The 27,684-nt window shown below is 38.0% G+C and overlaps 1 protein-coding gene across 6 annotated transcripts in view; it reads left to right on the top strand.

Moving 5' to 3' along the window:
- Positions 1-27,684, top strand: part of Fbxw11 (F-box and WD repeat domain containing 11) — a 103,050-nt gene that overhangs the window by 10,230 nt on the left and 65,136 nt on the right. For 2 of the 6 annotated variants that reach the window (XM_048333932.1, XM_048333931.1), the window contains exon 2: positions 22,361-22,462. The exons of the other annotated variants lie outside the window; for them this stretch is intronic. In XM_048333932.1, coding sequence (XP_048189889.1) covers positions 22,361-22,462 — 102 coding nt within the window. The remainder of the gene's footprint in view (positions 1-22,360; positions 22,463-27,684) is intronic. 6 annotated transcript variants of the gene reach the window in all.

The raw sequence follows: 27,684 nt of genomic DNA, 5'->3' as shown, positions 1-27,684 counted from the left end.
CACATTTGTGCTTAGTGTTAGTTTTGGATGTGGATCAGCGTGGTGTATATAGCAGAATTGTTAGAAAGAACTTAGTTTCAGTATAAAAAGTTACAACTATAGGCCTAAGTAGTTTATCATTATTATTATTATTATTATTATTATTATTTTAGTCTTAACAGAGCATATATTAAACAGGAAATTTTTTTTGGTGAGGAGTAGCTTATAAGATAGGGAAAACAGTGGCTATGTTGAGGCATATTTATAGTATACCTGGTGGGCCTGGGCACTGTCCCTGAGCTCCTCAGCTCAAGGCTAGCACTCTACCACTTGAGCCACAGCACCACTTTCAGTTTTTTGGTGGTTATTTGGAGATAAAAGTCTCATGGACTTTCCTGCTGGGCTGGCTTTGAACAGAGCCTCAGATCTCGGCCTCCTGAGTAGCTAGGATTACAAGTGTGAGCCACTGGCACCCGGCTGACAATATTTTTTTTAGTCATCATGTAAAGTAGTGGTCTTTTATCCTTAGGACTTTTGAGTGTCTCCAGGAAGGTTTACTAACTAAAGCAACTGTTCATTGAGAGAGCTGCTAAGTGTCAGGCCCTGTTGTTAGGTATTCTACATAATTCTTACTTAATTGGCCTAGTATTTGACATACATTTTATAATGAAATGAAACTTATGTAAGAATTAGGTGCAAAATTTTCACGGGCATACATCTGGTCAATAGCAGCACCAAGTGTTAAGCTTGATCTTTGTGTCTCCAAGACTGGTTCTTTGCTCTTACTACACTTGGATGAAGTTTGTATTTAAACTTTTGGATTTTCAATGGCAGGTTTTAACTTGAGGAATAGTGCTGGCTCCTTATTTGGCATGGTATTTTAATCATCTTGTGCTCTGCTTGATGCAAAATCAGATCTTCAGTTAGTTCATCAAATGAACATAAAGGTAATTCAGGGAGTGTAGAGGTTGTTCACTGAAATGTTAGGACATGCTGTTTGGTGAACTTAAATCTTCATCTTCTCAGCTTCTTTTTAGTATTTATTGGTATTTAAGTAGCTTATTAGGGTAGGGGCACAACTCAAGTGCTAAAGTTACAAGGCCCTGAGTTCAAACTCTTGTGTTGACCTCCCCAAAAAGCTGTTTAGTTCAATATATCCTCCTCCCTTCCCTCATCGTCATTTTTCTTCTTTCCTTTTCCTCCTCTTTTCTTCTTCCTATTCTTTCTCTTTGTTTCCTTTCTTCCTTCCCTTTCTCTTTTTTTCCTACTCCTTTTCCTTGGCCTCATCATCCTTGTCCTCCTCCATCTTTCAGTGTAGCTCAAGTCGGCCTCAAACTCATTATGTAGCCCAGGTTGGTCTTGATATCATGATCCTCCTTGCCTCAGCCTTTGGAGTACTGGAATTTCAGTTGTTCACTACTACATTGGCACTTGTATATTTTTAAATGTGTCTTTCCAACTAAGTAATTGAATTCTGTTACTTGTACAACTTTAGATATTGCCACCATCCTAGGTCTTGTCCTTTTGAATGCTCAAAAATCTGATCTGATCAGCAGGCTCAAAGCAGCTCCTCATTCCAGGGTTGGAGTAATAATTAACAAGCCTTATAAGACTGATGCATAAAACCACAGTTCTAATCTATGAATTTACAATGATTTATGTATGTCAGCATTAGTGTATTTTCTGACAGTAAGGTTTGCTTCCTAGATCTTAGTTTAGATGGCAGTTGAATTCAAAGGGATCTGTAGCTTCAAGCCAAATGAACACATTAGTTTTACATAGGTAGATGTTTCTTACCAAATCATATGGATGCCATCAGAGAAGTGACATATATGCTGAGACTATGTAAGATATGGGACTAAAGAAACCTCATTTAATTTGCTGTAGATATTGATGATTTTACTTGTTGACAGAACCTCTTCCTTCATCTTACTTGTGCTTCTACTTCTCATATTAAGGAATTTGGTTTTTCATGATTCCTTCATCATTGCTATGATCCATTCACTATATATCCATTTTTGATGCTTAAGAAGGCAGTGAATTTTATTTGCTTCCCTGTGGTCTCTTTCTACTGAATCACATGCATTGGTGTGTTTAATTTTTGTCATAAAGTATGTTGTGGAATAGGGATATATTCAGAAGAATCTTACTTAGTAATACTTTGTCTTCTCATTACATCATGTTATTAAATGGAGCTTGTTTTTAGCTTACCATATTATCACTCAGGTCTTGTTGTTCTTTTATTCTTGAAGTAGAAAGAGCAATGTTACTAAATTTGTATTTTAGGGAACCAGCTTTGCCAAGATGGATTGAAGTCTGAGTGAGCACTGACGAAAGTGAACCTGAACACTCACAATGGGGATGGCAAGGGTGGTGTAACTGAAAAAAGATGCAGGTAGTAGGATCTATAGGACTTGGGGAATGGTTTTAGTAGTAAGAAAGATTAAGAGTGATGGTTTGAATTTTCAGTGTTTGGCCTTAGACCCCTAGATGGATGTTGGTTTTCTTTAGGGTGTGGAATATTAGAAGGAGAGGAACTAGAAAAGGAGAATGAGTTCTTTAGAGTGTAATGAACTTATGCATGAAGGATCTAAGAGAAGTGTCTAGTAGGGTACTACTTTTAGTATGTAGTAGTGGTCTGGAGTACCATAGATATAGGGTAAGGTTAATGAAACTTGTTAGTAGAATTACAAGATAATCCAGACTTAGGTAAGAGAATCTACATATTAGTGTATGGGAATATACCAGCATAAAGAATGAATAGTAATGATATTTTAAATACATTTCTAACATCACAACATGAAGCCTAAAAATAAGTCAGCTATTTTATTTACTGATCAGTTGAAGAAACAAAGATTAGCTTGTTGGGATCCTGCATTGTCTCTAGCATGTCTTATCCCTAGGCATTTCTTTTTTTTTTTTTTAACAGTTTGCTTTTTTTTTTCTTTTGCCAGTAGCAGGGTTTGAACTCAGAGCCTTGTAATGGCTCAACTTGCTTGGCTGGCAGTCTACCCTGTGAGCCATGCCTTCGGCCTGACCTTCAGTGCTTATTTTGGAGGTGGAATCTTACAGTCTTTCTGTCTGGGTTGTTTTTGATATTCAGTTCTCCAGATTTCAGCTTCTTGAGTGGCTAGGATTGCAGGAATGAGCCATTGGTGCCCATTAAATACTAGTATATTTTTAAATTTTGGACTTAGATTCAACAGTTACTAAAATTTGGTCATGATTTCATTATTTCTGTGCCCTTCCTGTCCTCCTCTCTCTGTTTCCTTTGTCTATTTCTATTTATTTATTTATTTTTTTGGCCAGTCCTGGGCCTTGAACTCAGGGCCTGAGCACTGTCCCTGGCTTCTTTTTGCTCAAGGCTAGCACTCTGCCACTTGAGCCACAGCGCCACTTCTGGCCGTTTTCTGTGTATGTGGTACTGGGGAATCGAGCCCAGGGCCTCATGTATACAAGGCAAGCACTCTTGCCACTAGGCCATATCCCCAGTCCCTGTCTATTTCTATTTTCCTCCTTTTCTTCCTTCTCCCATTCCTTCCTTCATCTTTTTTTGTTGTTGCTGCTAAAAGTTTTGAAAGTTGGAAGCATCATAATACTTTAACTCTTAAGCTTTACAGTAATTATCTCCCACAGATAAGGATAGTATCTGTTTGACTCTCTTCTACACTTGCTATCATATCTCTAGTTTCCTCTTTCCCTCCTTATATAACCACAATTATATACAGTCACTTATATTTTACGTGTGCACACGCGTGTGTGTGTGTGTGTGTGTATCTCCCAGTGCTGTTTTCACATTTAAGAAAAGTCATTCTGTAGTATAATATTAAATATTCAGAAAGGGTTGACCGTGTAGCACAGTTTTAGAGCATTTGCCTAAAATGCACAAGGCCCTGGTTCCATTCCCAGCTTTACCAGGAAAGGAATCCATTAATTTTCATTTTTCCTACTTTTTTTGGTAATCACCTGCTGTCCTTTAAAACAAACTACAAAGTACACTGTATTTAGTTATTTTTCTTTACTCTTAGTTTAGAACCATCTTACTCTGCTTTTTCCTCTTTTCTTGGCATAATTTTCATTAGTTGTCTTTTAGGAAGTATACCCTTCTGCAGTTTTTTGAGTATTTTCTTACTGTGTCATTTAGTTGGTTTTTGTAGTTTCTATACTTCCTTGACACTGGAAGTTTCCTTCAATGCATCCAAACAAACTTTTTTTTTTTTTTTTTGCCAGTCCTGGGGCTTGGGACTCAAGGCCTGAGCACTGTCCCTGGCTTCTTTTTGCTCAAGGCTAGCACTAGGCCACATTCCCAGCCCCTGCCACCTGTATCTTTGAATGACTGGTTATAAATAGGGAGTTTCTACAACCTCTTCCTCATGTTCAATAATTTGCTGTAATGGCTCACAAAACTCAGGAAATGATGGTCTACTTTATCACCATCATTCACGGAATTCCATAGGTTTTCTAACCTCTTTTTTCCAGGAAGGAGGCAGAATACGATATCAGATAGACATTTATTATAGGTTTGGGTTTTTGGGGGGAATCAACTGCTGAGTCGATTTCCAAAGTGGTTATCAATTGTTATACTTCCTCAGGCAGCATATTACATTACATGCTTGTGAACAACTGGGCATTGCCAGTCTTCTAGGTGTGAAATAGTATATGATGGCTTTACCTTACATTTTCCTTATGATTAATGATTTGATCATCTTTTCACATACCTGTTGGCTACGTAAATATCCTTTTTTTTTCTTTTTGCCAGTCCTGGGGCCTGAACTCAGGGCCTGGGCACTCTCCTTGAAATTTTTTTCTCAAGGCCAGCACTCTACCACTTGAGCCACAGTGCCACTTCCAGCTTTTTCTGTATATGTGGTACCAAAGAATTGAACCCAGGGCTTTGTGTATGCTATGCAGGCACTCTACCACTAAGCCAAACTCCTGGCCCCTGAATATCCTTTTAAGAGAACTGCCCATTCAAAGCTTTGCCCCTTTTAAGAAATTGCGTTATATCAAAAGGACATGATCACAACAATTTAAAGATTTTTTTTGTTTTTGGTTATTTTCAAACCAGGCCACCACAGTTTATTTTATAAAGTAGGATAGTGTTCCAGTGAGCCCAGCAAAGAAATTTGGTTTTATAGACAAGAGAGAGGCATAAAGAAGTAGAATCAAGGAACAGGAAGCAGACTGGTCCTTTCAAAGTTACTTTCCTGCTATTACTGGGACAAGGAGACAGAACAAAAGAAAAATAACTGATTTATTAACACCAGGTTACTGCAGGGATTAAAGAATTAAATATTAAAGTGACGCAACTTCACTGTGATTCTTGTTTGTGAAATTTGACTCTCATTCTCCTGATATCTAGGGAAGTTTGGTTAACATCCAACCTTTTTGTTTAGTGATATGAAACTTTAGCCTAGGTGAATCCATTTTGATGTTTAGTCTTATGTGAGATCTAAGTTCCCAGTATAGGACTTTAGTACAAAACAACATAGCTGTAGTTTTTCCTTAATAGAATTTATACATATGTATGTGTAAATGTGTGTATATGTGGGTTTTTTTTGTTATTTCTTTTTTTTCTTTTGCCAGTCTTGGGGCTTGAACTCAGGGCCTGAGCACTGTCCCTAGCTTCTCTTTGCTCAAGACTAGCACTCTGCCACTTGAACCACAGCACCACTTCTGGCTTTTTCTACATATGTGGTGCTGAGGAATCGAACCCAGGGCTTCATGTTTACAAGACGAGCACTTTACCACTAGGGTATATTCCCAGCTCTTGCTATTACTTTTGAGACAGAATCTTACCCTGCACCTTAGGCTGATCCAAAACTCACAACGTGTGGCCCACATTGGCTTTGTCTTATCTCAGCCTTTCAGTGCTGGCATTACAGATGTGCCACTATGCTTGGCACACACACACACACACACAGACACACACACACACGATCACCCTCTCTATATATGTATATATTCATATTATAAAAAAAGTGAAGTAGACACTAAAACCTGTTTCCTAGATAATAGCTGTTACTTTTGGTGTATATATTCTTCCCTTTTTATATATCCATACACATGTAAATAAATATTCTCTTCCATGCATGTTTTGTATGTATTTTTTTTTTTTTTTTTTGCCAGTCGTGGGCCTTGGACTCAGGGCCTGAGCACTGTCCCTGGCTTCTTCCCGCTCAAGGCTAGCACTCTGCCACTTGAGCCACAGCGCCGCTTCTGGCCGTTTTCTGTATATGTGGTGCTGGGGAATCGAACCTAGGGCCTCGTGTATCCGAGGCAGGCACTCTTGCCGCTAGGCTATATCCCCAGCCCCTGTATTTTTTTATATATGTAACTTTAAAAATTCAACAACATGGCTTCTTTCTTAATGGTTATACAGTTTTAAAAATAATATCTTGATGCAGTATCTCATATGTGGAAATGACTAAACTGCTCTTACTATTATCATCATTATTATTACTTGTGATACTGGGGTGTTCGAACTTGGGGTCTTGTACTACTTAGGCAGGCACTCTATGACTTGAAACATTCCCCAGCCCTAGATATTTAAGTTATTCCTAATTTTTAACAATTTAAGCGGAGTTAGGTTACTCTTTCTTGTATTTTAATCTTTTAACAGATATGTATTACTTTGGGTTAAGTTCTAAAAAAGAAAAATAGTTGCATAAAAGGACTTTTAAGAGCATGTGTACTTTATATAGCCAAAGGCTTTATGTACTTAGTGCTGTAACCATTATGACCATTACATGTCATTCCATATTCTCTGTATGAAATATATTTTCTCCATATTTATTGCCATTTTAGAAGTGTTTTTATCCTTTTTTTTTTTTTTTGGCCAGTCCTAGGCCTTGGACTCAGGGCCTGAGCACCGTCCCTGGCTTCTTCCTGCTCAAGGCTAGCACTCTGCCACCTGAGCCACAGCGCCCCTCTGGCCGTTTTCCATATATGTGGTGCTGGGGAATCGAACTGAGAGCTTCATGTGTAGGAGGCAAGCACTCTTGCCACTAGGCCATATTCCCAGCCCCTATCCTTTTTTTTGTCAGTTGTTGGACTTGAACTCAGGGTCTGGGCGCTGTCCCTGAGCTCTTCTGCGTAAGGCTAGTTAGTGCTCTACCACTTTGAGCTATTGTATAACTCAAGCTGTCCTCAAACTTAAAATCTTTCACTTGAAGCCTCCTAGGTGATGGCACCATCATACCTAGCAACAGTGCTTCTTAAAAACACACAGGTGGAGGAGACTATGATTGAAGTATGCAATGTATGCAATTGTATGCATGTATGAAAAGATTATAATGAAACCCATTTAAAAATGGTGAGAAAAGAGGTAGGATTGGGTGGTGATAAGGAAGAGTGATAGTGAATATGATCAAAGTGTGTTATATGCATGCATGTAAATATCACAGTGAAGCCCTTCACATTGTGTAGTTAACTTGTGTTAATAAAAATGTGGAGAAGCCCAGCACTGGTGGCTCACACTTGTAATAGAGGCAGAGAGGTGAGGATTGGGGTTTGCAGCCAACCCTGGCAGGAAAGTCTGTGAGACTCTTATCTCCAATTAATTAGAGAAAAAGCTAGAATTAAAGCTGTGGCTCAAGTAGTAGAGTGCTAGCTTTGAGCAAATGGAACTCAGGGGCAGTGCTTAGGCCCAGAGGTCAAGCCCCAGAACAGGCCCCCCCCACTAAAAAAAAAAGGGGAGAAAACCTTTGCATTTAAAAGATCAACAACAGTTTGTTTTTCTTTTCTTCTTTTATTTTCTTTCTTTCTTTTTATTTTTCTTTCTTTTCTCTTTCTCTTTTTTGCCAGTCCTGGCCTTGAACTCAGGGCCTGAGTACTGTCCCTGAGCTTCTTTTGCTCAAGGCTAGCACTCTACCACTTGAGCCACAGCGCCACTTCCAGCTTTTTCTGTTTATGTGGTACTGAGGAATCAAACCCAGGGCTTCATTTTTGCTGGGCAAGCACTGTACTAAGCCACATTCCCAGCACAAAAATAGATTCTTAAGGTCAGATGTTGATGTCTGTTGGTTGTTAATTTTTAAAATTAATTCTATAGAACATAGATTTATGGAAAAAGAAATAGTACAGAGTTTTCACATTCCTTCTCTTTTAGCATTTGTGTCAGTCTAGTACATTTGTTACAATTAATGAACTCATTTAATGTATTGTATTAAGTAAAATCTGAAGTTTCATTCAGATGTCCTTAGTTTTTCTTCCTATTCTTTTTCTGTTCCAACATCCCTCTACTTGGCTGTGATAGCTTTACTCACATTTGATAACTCCATTTTGGGACAAACTAGGTGGGTACCTTTACTGGAATTTGAATGTATCTGTTGATTCTCCACCCCCACCTCCAAACAATTTGTAGTTTGAATTGAGGATCCAGAGGTAGCTCATATGTTACTCAAATCTCTTTAATCCTTAAAAATTGCCTGTCTCATCTTTTTTTTTTTCTTGCCATGTATTTATTTATTGAAGCAACCGGCTAGGTTATTTATCCTATATAACTTTGTACATTGGAGTTTTGTTGATTGTTTTCTCATGTTCTATTCCTATTTATATTTCTTGAAAATTAGTAGCTAGACTTAGAGACCTGTTAAGATTTGGGTTCAATGTGTTTCTGCCTCAATTTATAAAAGGAGTAAAAACATCAGAAAAAACAGTAAACAAAAGTTTAGAAGAAAAGCATACCACAAAACCTGCCCTTCATCCCATAGTGATTTTCTTCATTGTGATGTTCTCTATTCTTGGTAAGGATGTAATCCTTGAAGAAACAGCTCCAATGCATATGCATTTTTCTGAGTGAAAACCTAAACAATTTATTGATAGTAGATTGTGAAGCAATAACCTGGCTACAGAAATGTCCACAGTGCTTATTACTTTTACACAAGTCAGTAATAACACATTTTGTGACACTGACAATCAATACTAATTAGACCTGTAATTTTATTTTCAACTTACTCCTTTGTCCATTCAGAAATGTAATGATACTTGCTACTTTTGGTAATACTTAAGCCTTATCTTACTTACAGAGTAGGATTTACATGATTACAATGCCACATATAGCACAAGGAAGATAAAAACAAAGTGGGGAAAGGGTGAAAAGAAAAATAAATTTAAGGACAATATGATGAAGGTCAGGGGTGAATGAAGATAGAACAGTGCCCAGAACAAGGTTAGTTGTTAGAGGAGGTGCACAGATTAGGTTCTCCTTGTAATAGCAGTACTCTTTATCTGCAATATATTGTGTGCAGGACTTTTGTAATTTTAGATGGTAAACATATTCCTAGTTGTCTAAGGTCAGTTACTGAACTTGGCATTTGTACCTGGTAGCCTCATTGTTTAGTTGGAATACAGTGCTGCTTACCGAGATGTAGGTCAGGTTTCTCAGTGTGGGGTTTCATAGCTCCTTAGAAAATCTGATGATTTCTTTTGTTTTGCTTTCTGTAGTATTCTTAGAGTTTTGATTGTTATTTTAGCATTTTTCTTATCCAGTACCTGTGGTTCTGGCATGAATGGGATTTTTTGGAATATTTTGTTTTGAACTTCTGTTTGACAAAATGACTTCATAGGAAAGTAAATACAAAAATTTAAGAATATTTCAGTTTTAGAATCATGTCTTTATGACCTTGGCCATATGAGATATTTATTTTGTGTTTTTCCTATCTTGTTTTAACTATTTAAAGTTTGTTATGATTTTCCACTCGAAAATCATAGGAAACCCAACTCAAAACTAGCTTAAGCCAGAAATGGTAATTTGTAATTTGAAATGAAAGGTAGATGTGGATTTAGATTCATCTTCAGTATGCACAGGATGCCTTTCAGTACAAAGGCCAGGCTCACCAATGATAGGATCAGCAGCTCCAGTTTTCATCCTGTTGTCGAGCCAGGGAGAAAGACATTTCTTTTCTGGCTCTCTTAGAAGTTTTAGGGTTGACATACTTTCTTTCATTTGGTTATTTATAACATCATTTGTGGTCCTTTAAAATTATCAGTATAGGCAGGCAGCCTCAGGCAGCTGTCCTATCATGTACCAAGAGATTTTGAGAGTCTTGTATAGGCAACACATTTCCCACTCTTTAGGATATGTAACCACCACGGAGTCAATTACTGATTCTACAATTTTCTGTTTTAAGAGTAATCTCTAATTTATTGAACTGAGTCCTATTGTAGGTATTTACTCTGTCATGATGGATTAGAATTTTATCCTTCTGGATGTATTTTAGAATTATGAGTGGTAGTTGTGAAGTTAGCAAGGATAATTTTTTTCTCCCTGGATTTTCTCAGGAATGAGCTATTGTGATTTTGATGGTCACTGCTGTTTCTGAGAGTCACTAGGTAAAATATTTTATAATACTGAGCATTTCTACATATTATTTAATGACAATTTGACATGGACTCAAAATTAATCCCTGGGAAAAGAATTTGGTAGAGCTCTTGCCTAGTATGCATAAGGCCATGGATTCCATATTCAGCACCACAGAGTGAATGAACAAAGAAAGGAAGGGAAGAAGGGGAGAGGAGGGAAACTAAAAAGAAAGTTGTATTTCATTTGTCTAACAAAGGTAAAGATGAAGACCATTTCAGTTTTGTTAATGTTTGCAGTCATTATTGGAATATTATTTTTCTGTATGTGTGTGCCAGTCCCACGGTTGAACCCAGGGCTTGTTCTAGCCCTGAGGTTTTTTTTTTTTGTTTGTTAGTTTGTTTTGGCCAGTCCTAGGCCTTGGACTCAGGGCCTGAGCACTGTCCCTGGCTTCTTTTTGCTCAAGGCTAGCACTCTGCCACTTGAGCCACAGCGCCACTTCTGGCCATTTTCTATATATGTGGTGCTGAGGAATCGAACCCAGGGCCTCATGTATACGAGGCAAGCACTCTTGCCACTAGGCCATAGTCCCAGCCCCTAGCCCTGAGTTTTTGTGCTCAAGGCTAGCATTCTACCACTTGAGCCACAGCTCTACTTCCTGCATTTTGGTGGTTAGAGATAAAAGTCTCATGGACTTTTCTGCCTAGGTTGGCTTTGAACTGAGATCCTTAGATCTCAACCTCCCAAATAGCTAGGATTACATATATGAACTGTCGGCACCTAGCATTTAAACATTAACTTTTCAACTCTACCTTTTTCTTTTTTCTGCAGACCTAAGGACTGAACTCAGGGTCTTGCACTTACCAGGCAAGTGTTCTTCCAGTGAGCTAAAGCCCAAATGCTGATTAAATTTTTCTCTGATGTACAGAGAGGTCACAGTTTCATACGTTAGGCATATTGTGCTGATTAATTTTTTTTTTTGGCCAGTCCTGGGGTTTGGACTCAGGGCCTGAGCACTGTCCCTGGCTTCTTTTTGCTCAGGGCTAGCACTCTGCCACTTGAGCCACAGCGCCACTTCTGGCCATTTTCTGTATATGTGGTGCTGGGGAATTGAACCCAGGGCCTGATGTATATGAGGCAGGCACTCTTGCCACTAGGCCATATCCCTAGCCCCATGCTGATTAATTTTTAAAAGTATTTTTTAGGACAGTTTAGACTCTGGCTTTGAGTTCTAATTCTACGACTGTTTGGTTACGTTTAAGTCTCTAAAACCTGACAAACACTTAAGTTTCTGTTTTCCTCATTTTTCCTTTCTCCTTTTTTCTTCTTTGACCTTTTCTCATTTTTCTTCCTTATCACATAATTGCTACCCAATTACAAAACACAATCGCTAAGAATTAAAAATATTAAATGTTGCTTACGGTCAAACTTTGTAATAACGAAATGCAAAACAAAGTATGTTAGACATGAAGGTGTGGGCCAGTATTCAGTTCTTCAACATCCTATGGAAAATGTAATTGGGTTGTGAATTAACTATATTCTATAGCTTGAATACTGTATTTTGATTTTTGGTTTTAAAAACAAGTTATTTTTGGTGAAAGTTTGCTATATTTTATAGGTCACCCATGAAATGTTTAACAGCAGGAAGTTTTGAGTTCTGAATCTCACAAGATTTCTAAATGCTTTGTGACCTTAATTTCATTACAAATACTGCTTTTGCAAAGCAACAGCTAGAGCAGTAAGATACAATACAATAGCTCTTAATTTGGATTAACTTTAATTCTTGGTCTCTTGGCTTTGAGATGAGGTGAATCTTTAGGATTCTTAATGATGACTCTAGATTTCAAATCAAGCTAGAATTGTGTGTGACCCTTGCACCCATCTTCTTTGAAGGTGATTCTTTAGGATCCAATCCTCACTACTGAATAGAGAATCCTAGTAGATAATGTGTTATCACCAAATGGCTACCACTTCATTTGTGTCTAGCAGCCCCAATTTCATTATGTCATTCTTCATTTCTATTTTGTAATGAGAGCATGATGGAAGTTTTTGCAGTGAGAAGGAAAAAAGGATTTTGAGTGTACTGATCTTGTTATTCCTTGTAACCAGCTGAAAACAGTTTACATTGTTTGTAAACCAAATATGAAATGAGCTAAGATAATCTCTTAAACTTTTTCAAATCATGCTTTGCTCTAGCTATCAGTACTCACTCCTGACTTAAAGTAGTTCAGTAGCTTTCTCATCATCACCTCTAGCAGTGGCTTGAATATTAAAATTGTTGATGTCTCACTTGAAAGGATTAAAGTATTTAAAACATTCTTCCTAGTCTTTAACAAAATTACAATGTCTATAAAAATCCATTACTTTTGTAGTATTTATTTCTACCTTTTATCATTGGGTTACTGTTGAACTGGCTTATTTTCTTGCTTGTGGGTTTCCCACAGTTTTTAGAAAATATGGGCTTTTTCTTTGCAGGCTTGAACTGGCCTGGCTTGGCATTGTCTTGATAGAGTGCTTCCCCTCCTACTTCTTAATCTATGAATTTTGCTTCCACCCAACTCCAGCTTCTTACTCCCACCCTTGTGTTTAGTAGCCTACTTCTGTTCTTCTCTGGCAGATATTGAGGAAACAATAATGTATACTAAGTTACCAAAAAAAAAAAATCTAGGACAAGTTGATGTAAAAACAGGAGTAACCACCTGGGATGGATTGACTGTGGGCTATATAATAGTACACAGTTCAAGAGATGTCTTAAATCCTCTTCCCTCCCTTCTCTTCCTCTCCCTCTCCCTTCTCTTCCTCTCCTCTGTCCCCGCTCCTCCCCTGTTCTTCCTCTTCCCCCTCCTCTTCCCCGTCCCTCCTCTCCTGACCCTGTCCTCCCCTCTTCTTTCTTTCAAGAGACCAGGCTGGCCTGAACTCGTGATCATTTTTTGCCTCAGCCTCCCAAGTGCTGGGATTAATACTATTAATATTACTATTAATACTGGGATTAATACCTTCCAAGTGCTGGGATTAACACCCTGGCTAATGTTCCACACTTGATGGAATGCTGTAGGAGAGAATTCTGTATCACTAAGCTTTCCTTATCACACGCTTACTATTTTAATGCTATGTTCTTGGAGAGGATGTACCATTTGTTCTTTGGCTTTGCTCTTGTGCAATTTATTGAGTGGAATGGTTTTCTCTTTTCCCCTGACTGTCTCCTACACTTTGTTAGTTCTTTGGCTTTGCTCTTGTGCAATTTATTGAGTGGAGTACTTTTCTCTTTTCCCCTGTCTCCTACACACTTCATTTGTTACTTAGTTTAGACATCCTTTTGAGGTGAGTTAGCTATTGGTGGTGGTGGATGTGCAATTATACTCTATAAGCTTTGAGTTTCCATCCTATGAGCTTCTGAAGAGAATGTCTTGACTGCTTGTTTTCTTTCCTTTTCTTTCCTTCCTTCCTTCCTTCCTTCCTTCTTTCTTTCTTTCTTTCTCTCTTTCTTTCTTTCTTTGTGTGTAGACAGATAAGTTTAGGTATGTTAGTTGTTGAATGGTATGGAGTAAGACATAGTTTCTGGTTATCTCAAGCATGATGATAGGAGTTAGAAACTGGTAGTGATTCTGTGGGAAATGTTTTAAAAAAGATTTGAGAGTTATAGAAAACCTATATGGCAGATTTCTAAATCAGTAACATTAGCATTGACTAACACAAAATACTTTTTGCTAGCTTTGAAAAGAATTGCCTCTCTGAGAAGGAATCAGACCAGGATATTCAAAACAATCCGATCCAGAAACAGACTTGTTACTAACTTTGTGAGTACTTATGTATGCCAGCTACTGAGAAGGCAAGGTTCCTATAGCTACTTTTTTCGCCTTTTGATTTGTTGTGGATCCTATGGCAATAAAAAGTTTCAAGACATTTCTCTCCCCCCTCTTTTAATAAACCTTTAGCTTTGGATAAAGCAATTATTTTGATAAGCTCTTATTTTTACTGTCTTTATTGACTTGAAGTGTTTCTTGGCCATAGTTTTGGTTTTTGATTATATGGTGGATATGGCAAAAATTAATAAGTACTATTGCATTCCTTGGCTAAATGTTTTGAGGTGTTTTTGGTTTCAGTGCCTGCAGATATAATCAATGTAATTGAATATCTGTTGTTAAAACCAGAACCTGGTATGAATCATTTTCTCTTCTTTATGAAAAACCCTAGTACAACTAGAATACTATTTATAAGTAACCAAATGTGAAATTATAACAAATATTTCAGAGATTTTCTCCCCTTGATGATCTACCTGGATGTCTCTTGAGCTTCATGCTGATGTCTCAGGGGAAAAAAAAAAAGTATGAGGGGGGAATTAATTTGTATTGTTGGTAGCTTACTAAGTAGGTCAGTAAGTATTTGGCAAATATCCATATTACTTAGGATAAGGTCCTTATACACACATGTATATATATATACATACATATGTAACATGTATATAAATATGTGGTGTGGTTGTGTGTGTGTGTGTGTGTGTGTGTGTGTGTGTGTGTGTGTGTGTGTATGTTTCTAGGTCTTTCCTGCTGTGATCCGTAGCTCCATTGCTGGCTTAATAGTTAACTGGACATAAAGTTTCATGGACTCTCCTGCCCAGGCTGGCTTTTTTTTTTTTATTAATTGAACATAAATTTTTTTTACAAGGTGTTGTGCAAAGAGGGTGCAGTTACATAGTAGGGCAGTGTGTACATTTCTTGTGATATCTTACAACCTGTTTTTCCATCCCTTGTCTAGGTCAGGTAGACACATATGCAATATGCAATGTATCAAGAACATATACAGTGTTCACAGACTTGGTCTCTACTGTCTCTCCGTCTCCCTTTGTTAACAGTCATATATCAGGGAGATCATGCCCCTTTGTTTTCTGTGTTCTAGGCTTGTCTCACTCAACATTATTTGTTCGAGTTCTGACCATTTCCCTGCGAATAACAATATTTCACCATTCCTAATCGCTATGTAGTATTCCATTGTGTATAAGTACCATATTTTTTGGATCCATTCATCTGTGGAGGGGCATCTGGGTTGTTTCCATATTTTGGCTATTGTGAATTGTGCCGCGATAAACATGGAAGTACAAATGTCTTTTTGATATCTTGGGTTTTGCTGTTTAGGATAGATGCCTAGGAGTGGTATGGCTGGGTCATAGGGTAGGTCTATATTGAGCTTTTTGAGAAACCTCCATACTGTTCTCCAAAGTGGTTGTACTAATTTGCACTCCCACCAACAATGGAGAAGGGTTCCTCTTTCCCCACAGCCCCTCCAGCATTTGTTGTTTCCTGAGTTCAGAGTATAGGCCATTCTAACTGGGGTGAGGTGGTATCTCAGGGTTGTTTTTATTTGCATTTCCTTTACTAGCAGGGATGTTGAGCATTTCCTCATGTGTTTCTTTGCCATTTTTATATCTTCTCTTGTGAAGTCTCTCTTTAGCTCTTTTGCCCATTTCCTAATAGGTTTATTGGGCTTGGAGGGGCTTAGTTTTTTGAGTTCTCTGTAGATGACCGATATCAGGCCTTTGTCTGTTGTTGTGCTGGTAAATATCCTTTCCCATATCGTTGGCTGCCTTTCTATTTTGGTGGCTATGACCTTAGCTGTGCAGAAACTTTTTAATTTGTAGTAGTCCCATTTGTTGAGTCTTTTCCCTATTTGTTGTGCCCCTGGGACTCTATTCAGGAAGTTCCTTCCTGTGCCTATAAGTTCTAGTGTCTTTCCTACTCTGTCCTTCAGTAGTTTCAAGGATTCAGGTCTGATGTTGAGGTCCTTGATCCATTTTGAGTTGATCTTGGTGCATGGTGATAGGCTTGGGTCTACTTTGAGTTTTCTGCATATGGCTGCTCAGTTCTCCCAGCACCAGTAGTTGAAGAGGCTATGTTTATTCCATTGTATGTCTTTAGCTCCTTTGTCGAATATCAGTTGGCTGTAAGAGTGCGGTTTTATTTCTGGGTCTTCAATTCTAACCCACTGGTCTTCCGATCTGTTTTTATACCAATACCATGCTGTTTTTGTTATGATGGCCTTGTAGTAGAGCTTGAAGTCTGGTATGGTGATACCTCCTGCACTATTTTTTTTGCCTAGAATTGCTTTGGTTATTCTAGGTTTTTTGCTGTTCCATATGAATTTATGGATTGGTTTCTCTATTTCAGTGAAGAATGTGGCTGGGATTTTGATAGGTATTGCATTGAATTTGTATAACAATTTGGGCAATATGGCCATTTTCACTATATTGATTCTGCCTCCAGGCTGGCTTTGAACCACAATCCTTAGATCTCAGCCTCCTGAGTAGACTAGCTAGGATTTCAGGCATAATAAGCCAGCAGTATCCAGGCCTATCAGATATATTTTAGTGATAATGGTCCAGAAGTTTAAAGACTACTGTTAGAATGAAAACCTTTAAAAGAAAAAGGAATGAAGGAAGAAAAGGAGGAAGGAAAAGAAAAGACCTGATGCTGATGGCTCACATCTGTAATATTCACAGAGACTGTAATCCAGAGGATAGTACTTTTAAAGTACCCTGGGTAAAAAGGTCCAAAAAACATTGTCTTTAAAATAACCAGTAAAAATATAAGTTTGGAGGCATAGCATAGTTTAAGTGGTAGAACACCAGCTACCTAAGCAAGCTGAGCAAGGTGTGTGCAGCTATGAGTTCAAACTCCAGCAACAATGGCGGATAGTTTACATTGTAATTATAACAAAACCAGTGTGAAGACATTCTTTCATTGTTTAGGTAAAGAATGATAGCTAAGAGTTTATTCCTGAATGATCAACAGGAGTTTCCAGTTAAGTGCCTAAAGTTAAAATTAAACACTTCAAGAATCAATTGCATTGGTGGCACATGCCTGTGATCCTAGCTACTCAGGAGGCTAGATCTAAACATCGCAATTCAAAGCCAGCCCTAGCAGGAAAGTCCATAAGGCTCTTATCTTCAATTAACCACCTAAAAACCGGAAGTGGAGCTGTGGCTAAAAGTGGTAGAGTGCTAGCAAACCTTGACCATAAAAACTCAGGGACAACACCCAAGTCTGAGTTCAAGCACCATGACTGACCCACCTCAAAAAAAAAAAAAAAAAAAGAAAGAAATCAATTACTATTTTGTTCCTGGCTGCATTTTAAATGTTCTCAGATTGATGATTGTAAAGCTGTAATTTTTATCTGTTTTCAAATTGGATCATTGTCTTCCTGGTCTATTAAGCAAAGGGAACCTGGCTTAGACATTTCAAAAGATGGGTAGATTTCCTAGAATGACATTTAGTGCTGAGTAAAGATTATTCTTCCAATATTGTAGTTAGAACCTATCCCCAAAGAAATTGAATGTGAAAGTAGGGTCTTTATAACATCTCTTTTGTTGTTGTTTTCCTTTTTTTTTCTTTTTCTCATTGTCAGTCCTGGAGCTTGAACTCAGGGCCAGGGTGCTGTCCAAGAGCATTTTTGCCCAAGGTTAGCACCCTACCAGTTGAGCTACAGCTCTACTTCTAGCTTTTCTTTTTGGTATTTAATTGGAGATAAGAGTGTCACAGACTTTTCTGCCCGGGCTGGCTTCAAACTGCTGTCTTCGGATCTCAGCCTCCTGAATAGCTAGGATTACAGGTGTGTGACAATAGCACTTGGCTATAACATCTTTTAATTACCGCTATATTTACTCTTACCAAGTGCTCTTAGAAGTAGGAACTTTTGGGGTGGTCCAAGAGTTGAGACCTCCTATTAAGTTTTTGGCAGTTGGCATCACAAAAGTCCACAATGGGTGATGCCTAGGATGCAGCTATATCTTTCTATATCGTGTTCTGAAGCAAATAGTGTATGCTAGGAAACCACTAACAACACTTGCCCCAGATCTGGATTTGAATCAAGCCCAGCTTCAAAACAGTACTTTGTGATTTTGGAAAAATAGATTACTTCATCTTTTAAACCTGTGTTTTGTCTGAGTTTTAGAGGAAAAGAATACATATTGTGCCAAAGTGCCAGTGGCTCATGCCTGTAATCCTAACTACTCAGGAAGCTGAGATCTCAGAATCATGGTTCAGAGCCAGCCTGGGCAGAAAAGTCCCCTTTCCCCGCAAGTCCTGGGCCTTGGACTCAGGGCCTGAGCACTGTCCCTGGTTTCTTTTTGCTCAAAGGCTAGCACTCTGCCACTTGAGCCACAGCACCACTTCTGGCCGTTTTCTATATATGTGGTGCTGAGGAATCACATCCAGGGCTTCACGTATAAGAGGCAAACACTCTTGTCACTAGGCTGTATTCCCAGCCTCGCCATGAGACTCTTGTCTCCAGTTAACCACTCAAAAACTGGAAGTGCCACTGTGGTGAGCCCTAGCATTGGAGCATAAAGAGGCTCAGGGACAGCACCCAGGCCCTGAGCATTCAACTGATCAAAAAGGTATTGATAACTTTGTATTGTTTTTTATTATGGTGAGGCGCATAGTAGATCTTCAGAAAACAAATGTGCAACCCACAGTATCTACCGTTGATATTAGAAAGATAAATTCTTGGAAATCAAATCTTCAGAAGATTCTTTAAAATCTTTTCATAGCTGGGTGCTGGTGACTCATACCTGTAATCCTAGCTACTCAGGAGGCTGAGATATGAGGAGCAGGATTCAAAGCCAGCCAGTAATCCTAGCTACTCAAGAGGCTGAGATATGAGGAGCAGGATTCAAAGCCAGCCTGGGCAGGAAAGTCCATAAGACTCTTATCCAATTAACCACCAAAAAGTTGGAAGTGGAACTGTGGCTCAAGTGGTAGAGTACCAGCCTTGGCCCAGACCTTGTGTTCAAGCCCTAGGACTGGCACAAAAAAAGAAAAGATTCTTTTCATGAATACACTAGCTCAATAGCTTTTAAAACAACAACTAAGACGCAGGGGTTTGAGTTATAGCACAGTAATAGAACATTTGGCCTTGTCCCTGCAAGACCCTGCATTCTGTCCCAGCTCCTTCTTTTCTCCTGGGCATTCAAGCTTGTAATAACTGTATTTTGAAATAAAAAATTTTCACAAAACTTTCTTTGTTTCCTCCTCCCCTGTGTTTTTGTTAAATATTGAATTCTAAATCACTAGAAAACTTGGGGACACTTTTTTTCTCCTTTGGATTTTATAGTTTTGTGATTTTTTTTTTCCCCCCGGAACTGGGGACCGAACCCGGGGCCTCGTGCTCGCCAGGCGGGTGCTCTTCCGCTGAGCCAGATCCCCAGCCCCTCTTCTTTGGATTTTAAATTTTCATCTCTAATCTAAAATCAGGGGTGAGTGGTTTAAATGTTTTTTTTAAAAGAATCTCTTTCAGTTTGTATTCTTACAATTAAAAAATGTATTGAATATGAAAAGTAGTTTTGGGCTAGAGACAAATGTAGAGTGTCTCCTAGTGTACACAGGGCCCTGGATTTGATACTCAACCCTGTTAAAAGCAACCAAAAGTTTTAGGTCCTAAGTTACTAGCAGAATATACTTTTTTTTTTCAAAGTGTTATGTGGTTTATTGCTAAAATCTCTTTTCCCCCCTTCTTTATTGTCAAAGTGAAGTAAGTACCAGAGGGGTTACAGTTAGCAGAATATACTTTGAGGAAAGTGTATGTGTGTCTGTATGAGTGCACATGTGTGTGTATGCACCACCCCATCTTTCTATAGGGAACTTGACTGTTTTTACTGAATAAGTGGAAGTTGATTTACCCCATTGGGCTTTGGTGTTGATTTGATATTAGTTGCAGCTAATATCCTTCCACACCCTACTTGCTAGGCATGTGCTCTATCATTTGAACCATGCTTCCGAGGCCTTTTTGCTTAGGTAATTTTCAGAGAGGGTCTCACTGCTTTGACTGTGGCCACCCTTGTATAGTGACCCTGCTGTGTCTTGCAAGTAACTGGGAATGTATGTATGTGTGAACAACCATTCTTGGCTTGCAGGTGTAAATCTTAAAGCTGTCCTGGCATTTAAGTGATTCTGTGATTCAAATAGTCATAAATACTCCAGAAAAAAAGTAAGCTTAACTATAAAGATACTGGAAAGTTATATATTTCCTGTTGGTCACAGGGGTTTGGACGTTATGTCTGAGCTTCTTTTGCTCAAGGCTAGCGCTCTACCACTTGAGCCACAGTGTCACTTCCGATTTTTGGGTGGTTAATCAGAGATAAGACTGTTGAGGATTTTTCTGCTGGCTTTGAACCGTGGTCCTCAGATCTCAGTCCCCTTAGTATCTAGGATTATAGGCCTGAGCCATCAGTGCCCAACTGAAAGTTCTTTTTTAAAAATTATGTCAAATAAATAAATAAAAATTATGTAATAAAAACATGTAATGTGTCTTCTCATCCATACTAATCTACTTCTGATACATAGTGATGTAAGCATTCTTTTAATAAGTGCTAGAATATCTCTGTATATAAGATTTGCTGTAGTGGAAACAGACAAGATTAATTTCTAGTCCTAAGTCTGCCTTCATTGAGTGAGTCCTCTTTCCCATGCACCTTAGACAGGTTGCTATTTTAACAAGTCAGGTTCTCTTTTCCTAATTCTCAGTTTCTTCGTCTGTAAAAAGAAATAACATCTATATTTCTGGGATTATTGTGAGAGTACTGTGGCTGCTATCTAGCAGATAACAAAATAGCAACTTTTATTGTATCTGTACTAAAATAAACTCAATGTCTTGTAGTTGGCATTCTGTTATATGAAACTGTTTGGGCAGCAAAGCATTTGTGCTTGGAAAAGAAATGAAACACACTGCTACGATATTGGCTATAATAAGCTTTGGAATCATATTAACATTGCAAATATGTGACATTTCCATTGCTGCTAGAGAGCTGCTCAGTTCTCTATTTCTTTTGATAGCTCTAGTTTTTGTATCCTTTAGGATTCTGTGCCTTATGGATAAGCTGAAACTAGTAATTAGCACACTCTGTATAGGAACCCACATCTTTCTGATTTCAAGCAATATTGTCATTTATATTAAAGTCATAAGATTTCCTCCACAAACATGGACTCTTTGAGTGTGAAAGTTATGCTAGGCTCATAGTGTACATCAGGAAGCTAGCTAGTGTGAGCAAATTGATGAGCTTTCAGTGTTTTGGTTGAACTCAAGCGTCTATCTTCATGTCCTTTTTGTGTGATTACTTTTGCGGTAGTAAGTTAATTTTAGGTTAATTAAGTAGATCTGAAAAAATAGTCAGATTATTATTCGATACTAGCCATCATATATATGCCAATTTTATATTTGTCTTAATTCTTTTAAAAGCAGCAAACTTTTAACAAAAGGATGAAAAAAGACAAGTAAATTAAACTTTGTAAAATTTTAGTCATGCTGATGAACTTTGTATACAAAGTCCAAAATAAAAATTATGATATTCCAAAGTTTTTTTTACCTTTGAGAGGCAGAGATATAGATGACACTGAAAATCAGATGTGTGTAAAGTAACTCTTTTATTGGCTTGTATCTATCAATCTGTCAGTCATCTTTCTTGCTTCTTTTGCCTAATTTTGTAAGTGTCCTGTGATTTTATTTTAGGGAAGTGCAAAACTTCATTCATATTATAAAGGTTGGGGTTTTAACAATAGAAGAATGTGGGATTTGGTCAAGCTAAAGTTTGAAATTTGGTTCTCCCCTTGTTTGCTGTGTGTCCTTGTTGCAAATCATTTAACCTCTGAGCTTCAATTTCTTTATACTGTGGTGTGGGAAGAGCCTGGCACATAAGTTACTGAACAGTACTGGAAATTGTAATAATATGAAATAGACCAGAAATCATTTTATGAAAGTATACATATGGTTTCTCCACTAATCTTGTTTCATACTCAAATTCATAGCTCCCATTAGTGGGTTTCATTTAAACATACTTTCTCCCCCCTCTTGATTCTGTTTACTAGATAGATTGTGAGAAATTGGTGGTTGGCAGTGGAAATGCCCTTGTCCGCAGGACAAGGAAGTAGTCCTCTCCCAAGGGTTCACTAAACTGCCTAGGACCATTGCTGACCTGTAAACCGTTGCAGTGTGCCCCCTGCCCCAACTAACATTCAAGTTGCCTGTGTGAAGGAGTGATTTGTTACGGCCTCTAACTGCTTCTTCTCTTCCTTCCTTTTTGTCATCCTGCAGTGTTCTGTGCCAAGGTCTTTGTGGCTAGGCTGCGCCAACCTGGTAGAGAGCATGTGCGCACTGAGTTGCCTGCAGAGCATGCCCAGTGTCAGATGTCTCCAGGTGCCTCTCTTCTTTCTTGTTGTAAATGTGTTTTTACGTATGCCATAAACATTTGTTGAAACTTGCAGTAGTGTGTTTAATCCAATGTTAAGTCTGCTTAATGTTCTGTGTAACCCTCTGCTTTTCTCCAGCCTGGATGCCCCACATGGAGGAGTCAGTACTGAGGGGCCCTTCTGAGCTAGTGGTTTTTAAGCTGGACCTTGTCCTGCTCCCCTTTTTCTGCTCCTGCTTTTATTCTTTACTCCTCACCTTGAAGTTGTGGTTCTTATGTTTAATAGTTGTGTATGTGCCAAAACCCCCTTCCCTGACATTTTCCATTTGGCTATCTTTAACAGTTCTTTGTTGAGTTGGAGGGTTTCATAAGTAAAGTGGTGATTTTTTTCTATTTTGAAACTCATTCTTTTGGTTTGCTTTGTCTTTCTCCTTCAAAAAAGGAGTGGGAGGAAGGAATCAATATGGTTAACAAAGCCTCAAATTGAGGTTTATAAAGATCACAGCTTTATGCTTCCAATAACTTGTGCTTCCTCCCAAAGGCCAGATCTGATATCTATCCTCAGAGCCCACCCAGTTTTCCAGGCCAAGACTGGCAGAGAATTCCACAGATAAAAGTAATACTTTTTTGGGGTAGGTGGGAGGTGGGGCTGCTCAGGACTGTTAGTACTAGTGCAGTTGGTAACTCTTGTTGAGATAGATTTCATGCCAAGGCTTTTGAAAACATTGTGGCTTTAATTTTTGGGAAACTGTGTTAAGAGAAAGCATGTGTTTAATTAAATATGGTTTCAGTATCAATGTTAAGTTTTCATCATCACATAGCTCTAATTATTTCATATATCTTTCTTTAAAAAGTGATGTGATGTTCTTGGCATCCTGTTGAGACTGCCCTGGTTAAGGAAAACTAAGATTAGAAAAGGAGAGAGAGGGATGTTAATGGTGTGAGTACCTTACTGACCTTGTGATGATCTTTTTACTTACTTTTACAGTCTTTATATGGAACTGAAGGCTAGGAAAGAGGAAAATTTCATTTGTTTTGGTGTTGGGCATTTTACTTATTGTCAGACATTCTCAGTAGCATTGATTATTGATTTAAATTACTTTCTTTAGAAAGTATTGTTCTATAACTTAAGTAGCATAGTTGGAGAGTGAGTCTAGTGTACTGCCCAGTTACATGTTTTAGAATATAGGAATTGAGTGTTTCAATGAGGTCCCAGTGTAATATATGTTTATCTTAGAAAAGCAGCATCCTTCTGAAAAAATGTTGTTTAAATAGCAAACAATATTGCATGAATTCTTCTTGGTGCTGTAGAGTGAGTATTTACGTTATACTAATAATGTGTATCTACATTGATTATTTGAATGTTACAGTTGATTTTTAATGGGCTAATGTGTTTTTGTTTGTTTTTTATCCTCGGAGAGCTGGAAATTTAAGCAGGAGAATTGCAGTTGTTAATGAGCTCCTAAAGTGCAAGATTCTTTTATTGCATTGAGTAAAAAGCAATTGACCAGTAGAATGTACCATTCAATACATTTTAATAATAGTGTGGTTAACTACTCTTGGGAGGAGGGGCCAGTGGGGGGGGGGAAGCCTTAAAAGTTCATTGACTCATTGCTTCCTATGAAAGTTTATGTCTAAGAGAAAACAGTGGAAACTGCCTTCATAAGACCTATTTCAGTGAATGGAGCAATGTTGTCTTTAGAAGTGTATAGAGAATTTTGTTAGTGGAAAATTTTCACTTCTATGGTTGAGTGTATGTAGCACAGTAAAATGAATTAAGCACTTAGCTGATTGGAATGATCTAATAATCCTTATTGTATTTTTGCTCTACTTTTGAAGGGAAAGCAACTGTATATTAATAGAAGACTTAGCCATTTGTTGTATGTATTATTACTGTTTTAAACTAAAAGCTTGTACAAGTTTTTAATTCTTGGTTTTTTTCTTTTAAAGTCTATTTAAAAAAATTTTTTTTTAGTGTTAAGAATCAAGCCCCAGTCTTGTTCATGATGGATAGTTACTTTACACTTAGCTATATCTCTAGCCTTTAATTTAATTTAATTTTTTAATTTATTTTTTGCCAGTCCTGGGGCTTTAACTCAGCGCCTCGGCACTGTCCCTGAGCTTCTTTTGCTCAAAGCTAGTAGCACTTTAGCACTTGAGCCACTGCACCACTTCTGGCCTTTTCTGTTTATGTGATACTGAGGAATCAATCCCAGGGCTTCATGCATCCAAGGCAAGCACTCTAACACCAAGCCAAACTCCCAGCCCTAATTTTATTGTTTTTCATATTTCAACAACAGTCTTCCCTCTATATATAGAGTTCTAACATTTAGTGCTTTAATTCGGATTTGGACTTGCAAAGAAAATCTATTGCTTGCACAATCCATTGTGATACACATAATTTATCACAGTTCTTGACTTTGCACATCTTACCTTAGGAAGAGTAGGCTAAGAGGGAGCACAGGCTCCCTGAAGAGGAGAGCCTGGTCACTTTTAATTAGACTGTGAAGGACCTTAATGGGAGTTCTTACAGTTGTCACATTGGCTCTACTAACATTAGCAATAAATTAGCTTACACATAACTACTATCTTCATTCCTGCTTTTTGAAAATTTCTGCCATTTATGAGAAGGGAAAAGTATTACCAGAGACTTAAAATAAAAACCACTCTCTATCAGTTGTACTTGGTGTTGCTCATGCACATGAATTAGGTTTATGACAACCTAATAGAAGTAGAAGTAGGGGCTGGGGATATGGCCTAGTGGCAAGAGTGCCTGCCTCATATACATGAGGCCCTGGGTTCGCTTCCCCAGCACCACATATACAGAAAATGGCCAGAAGTGGCGCTGTGGCTCAAGTGGCAGAGTGCTAGCCTTGAGCAAAAAGAAGCCAGGGACAGTGCTCAGGCCATGAGTCCAAGCCCCAGGACTGGACAAAAAAAAAAAAAAAAAAAAAAAAAGTAGAAGTAATTACCTCCATTTTCCTGATGTGGCAATTGAGACTCAGTGTGCGTAATATTTATAAAACCGTAGAGTGGTGGAACAGACATTTGAATTTCCAACATTTGCCTGATTCCCAAACTAGTTTTCTTGCTTCTTTTCTCACTTGTAAAACTTGATTATTCATAGAAACTTTTAATATTGATGTCTCCTGTGTGGTTTGTTCAGTTATTTACTGGAGGGGGGACTGTTAAAAATGGCATTTCCTATTCCAAAATAAGCACTCCTGAATGCCAATCTGTTTGTGAAGGAATTTCTGCAAATTTAATTCCATGAATATTTAGTGAGAGACTGATATGCATTGCAGGGACTCTCCTACTGAGAGGTATATATGAGCAATGTAGACTTGATCCCTTCTCTCAAGAAGCCCATTGTGTGAATGAAAATCCATACTGAGCCACAACACAAATGAAAGTCATGTGTTTATGTGTATATGTGACTCATTTCATTTATCCTATATATCCCGATTTGACCACTTGGTTGTAATATCGGGTAATCAACTTGCTGAGAATCTGGTGTGAGATTAATGCAGATGTTAATAATAACTTATTATTAATAATGACTTATTTTCTACCTTGAGCTTTTGGCCCTAGGCTATCTCATTTTATCCCTTTTAGAGAATTTTAAGTAAGCAGAACTGGGTTCTAAGTATCTATTTGGACAACTGTAGAACCACTGCTGTCTCCAGGCTGCAGTGATAACTGCTGTCTTACTTCATAAATCTCACTTTTAAGTTGAAACAAATTCCCCTTAATTTTTAGTGCTAAAAGTAAAAAAAAACAAAAAACAAAAAACTTAACACACCTGGAAGGTAGTGGTTAGATACTATAGACTGACAAGTTTTCTTTGGCAACCTCTTCGTGCCTCTGAGCTGGGAAGAATGTTAGGACTGGTTGTTTTTCAAAGGTACACTGATTACTTGGAATGGAGAGGATCATGTTAATTGAATTTTAGTATTCTTTTCTAGTTCTACAGTGTAATTTGCTGAGCAGCAATTAATGCAGTCTCTGGACAGATGTTCTGCTTTGTTGCTCTTAACTTTCACTGTTCATAGTAATCCCAGGTGAGCTGGAACACTGTAGTTGGAACTTACTGTAGCTGCTGTGCTATAAGATGGTAATTTTTAGAGGATAGTACCTTGGTAGACAAAATATAGGCTTTAAAGGAGACAAACCTAGATTATACTATTATTCAATTGTGTAATGACTAATGATAGGCAAGTTTCTTGCCTGAACCTGTTCCCTTATCTTATGTTTACCTAAACAGGTTTTTTTTTTTGTTTTTTTTTTTTGCAAAGTAGAGGACAGTAATAGATATCTCTTATTGATTGCCTGCTTTTGGCAAATGAAAATCCATTTCTTTGCTCACACCAGCTTCTCTGTTCAAGAAGAAGGGATTCTTAGATTCCAGGCATGTCAAAGATAAGCTAAAAGAGCATGTATGTGATATGGTTCCTACTTTTCTTCTTTCGTTCAGGACCTGCTGCCTTAGGACTAACAGATACTGCCAGGTCAAATTTCTTTTCCCCTTCTAATGAAACTGAGGATCTGTCATTTTGTGTTGATTGTTGAATTGCACTTGGAACCCTCAAAATTTGAAGATTGCAGATAATCTTTATTTATAAAGTTGGGCTCACATCAGTTATGCACGTGGAAACTACAATATTTTATGATAATTATGATGATTTTTGTTTTTGTAAGGAAATTTACAAACTATGGATAGTCCTGAAGATGTTGCTCAGCGATAGTGTTCTTGCCCAGCATGTTAAATCTCTAGGTTGATTCCCAGAAGTGCAAACCAAACCAAGCAAAGTTATGAAAAGGAAAGAAAAAGTGGGGGAAAGAGGGAAAGAGAGGGTGAAAAGAAGTAAAGGGGAAAAAAGGAGGGAAAGGGAAGGAAAACCTTGCCCCCATTCACACTCTGAAACTATTTGTTGCTATTTTAGGCTTTCTTTTGCCTGTGCCTGGAATCTCTTAAACTGTATAGGTTTTGTGCTCCTGTAGTGGTGATGATTATAATAGTGGTGTTTAATTGTCTCATGCAACTCATTTGACTTTGGAGTACACTATAGAGGAATAAAGAAAAGCCTAGCATAGTGGTTCCTCCCACTTCTGCCTAATCCAGAATAGCTCTGGATATACCTGTTTTATATGCTCTTAGGAAGATTTTACTGTGGAACTTAACAAACATATACAAAAAGAACAAAAAAAGAGAATCATTCAGATTAACCTT

Source organism: Perognathus longimembris, chromosome 25, assembly GCF_023159225.1.
Source record: "Perognathus longimembris pacificus isolate PPM17 chromosome 25, ASM2315922v1, whole genome shotgun sequence".
Taxonomy (NCBI): Eukaryota; Metazoa; Chordata; class Mammalia; order Rodentia; family Heteromyidae; genus Perognathus; species Perognathus longimembris.
The sequence above is the reverse complement of the archived record's forward strand: the minus strand, read 5'-3'. Positions and strand labels throughout refer to the sequence as shown.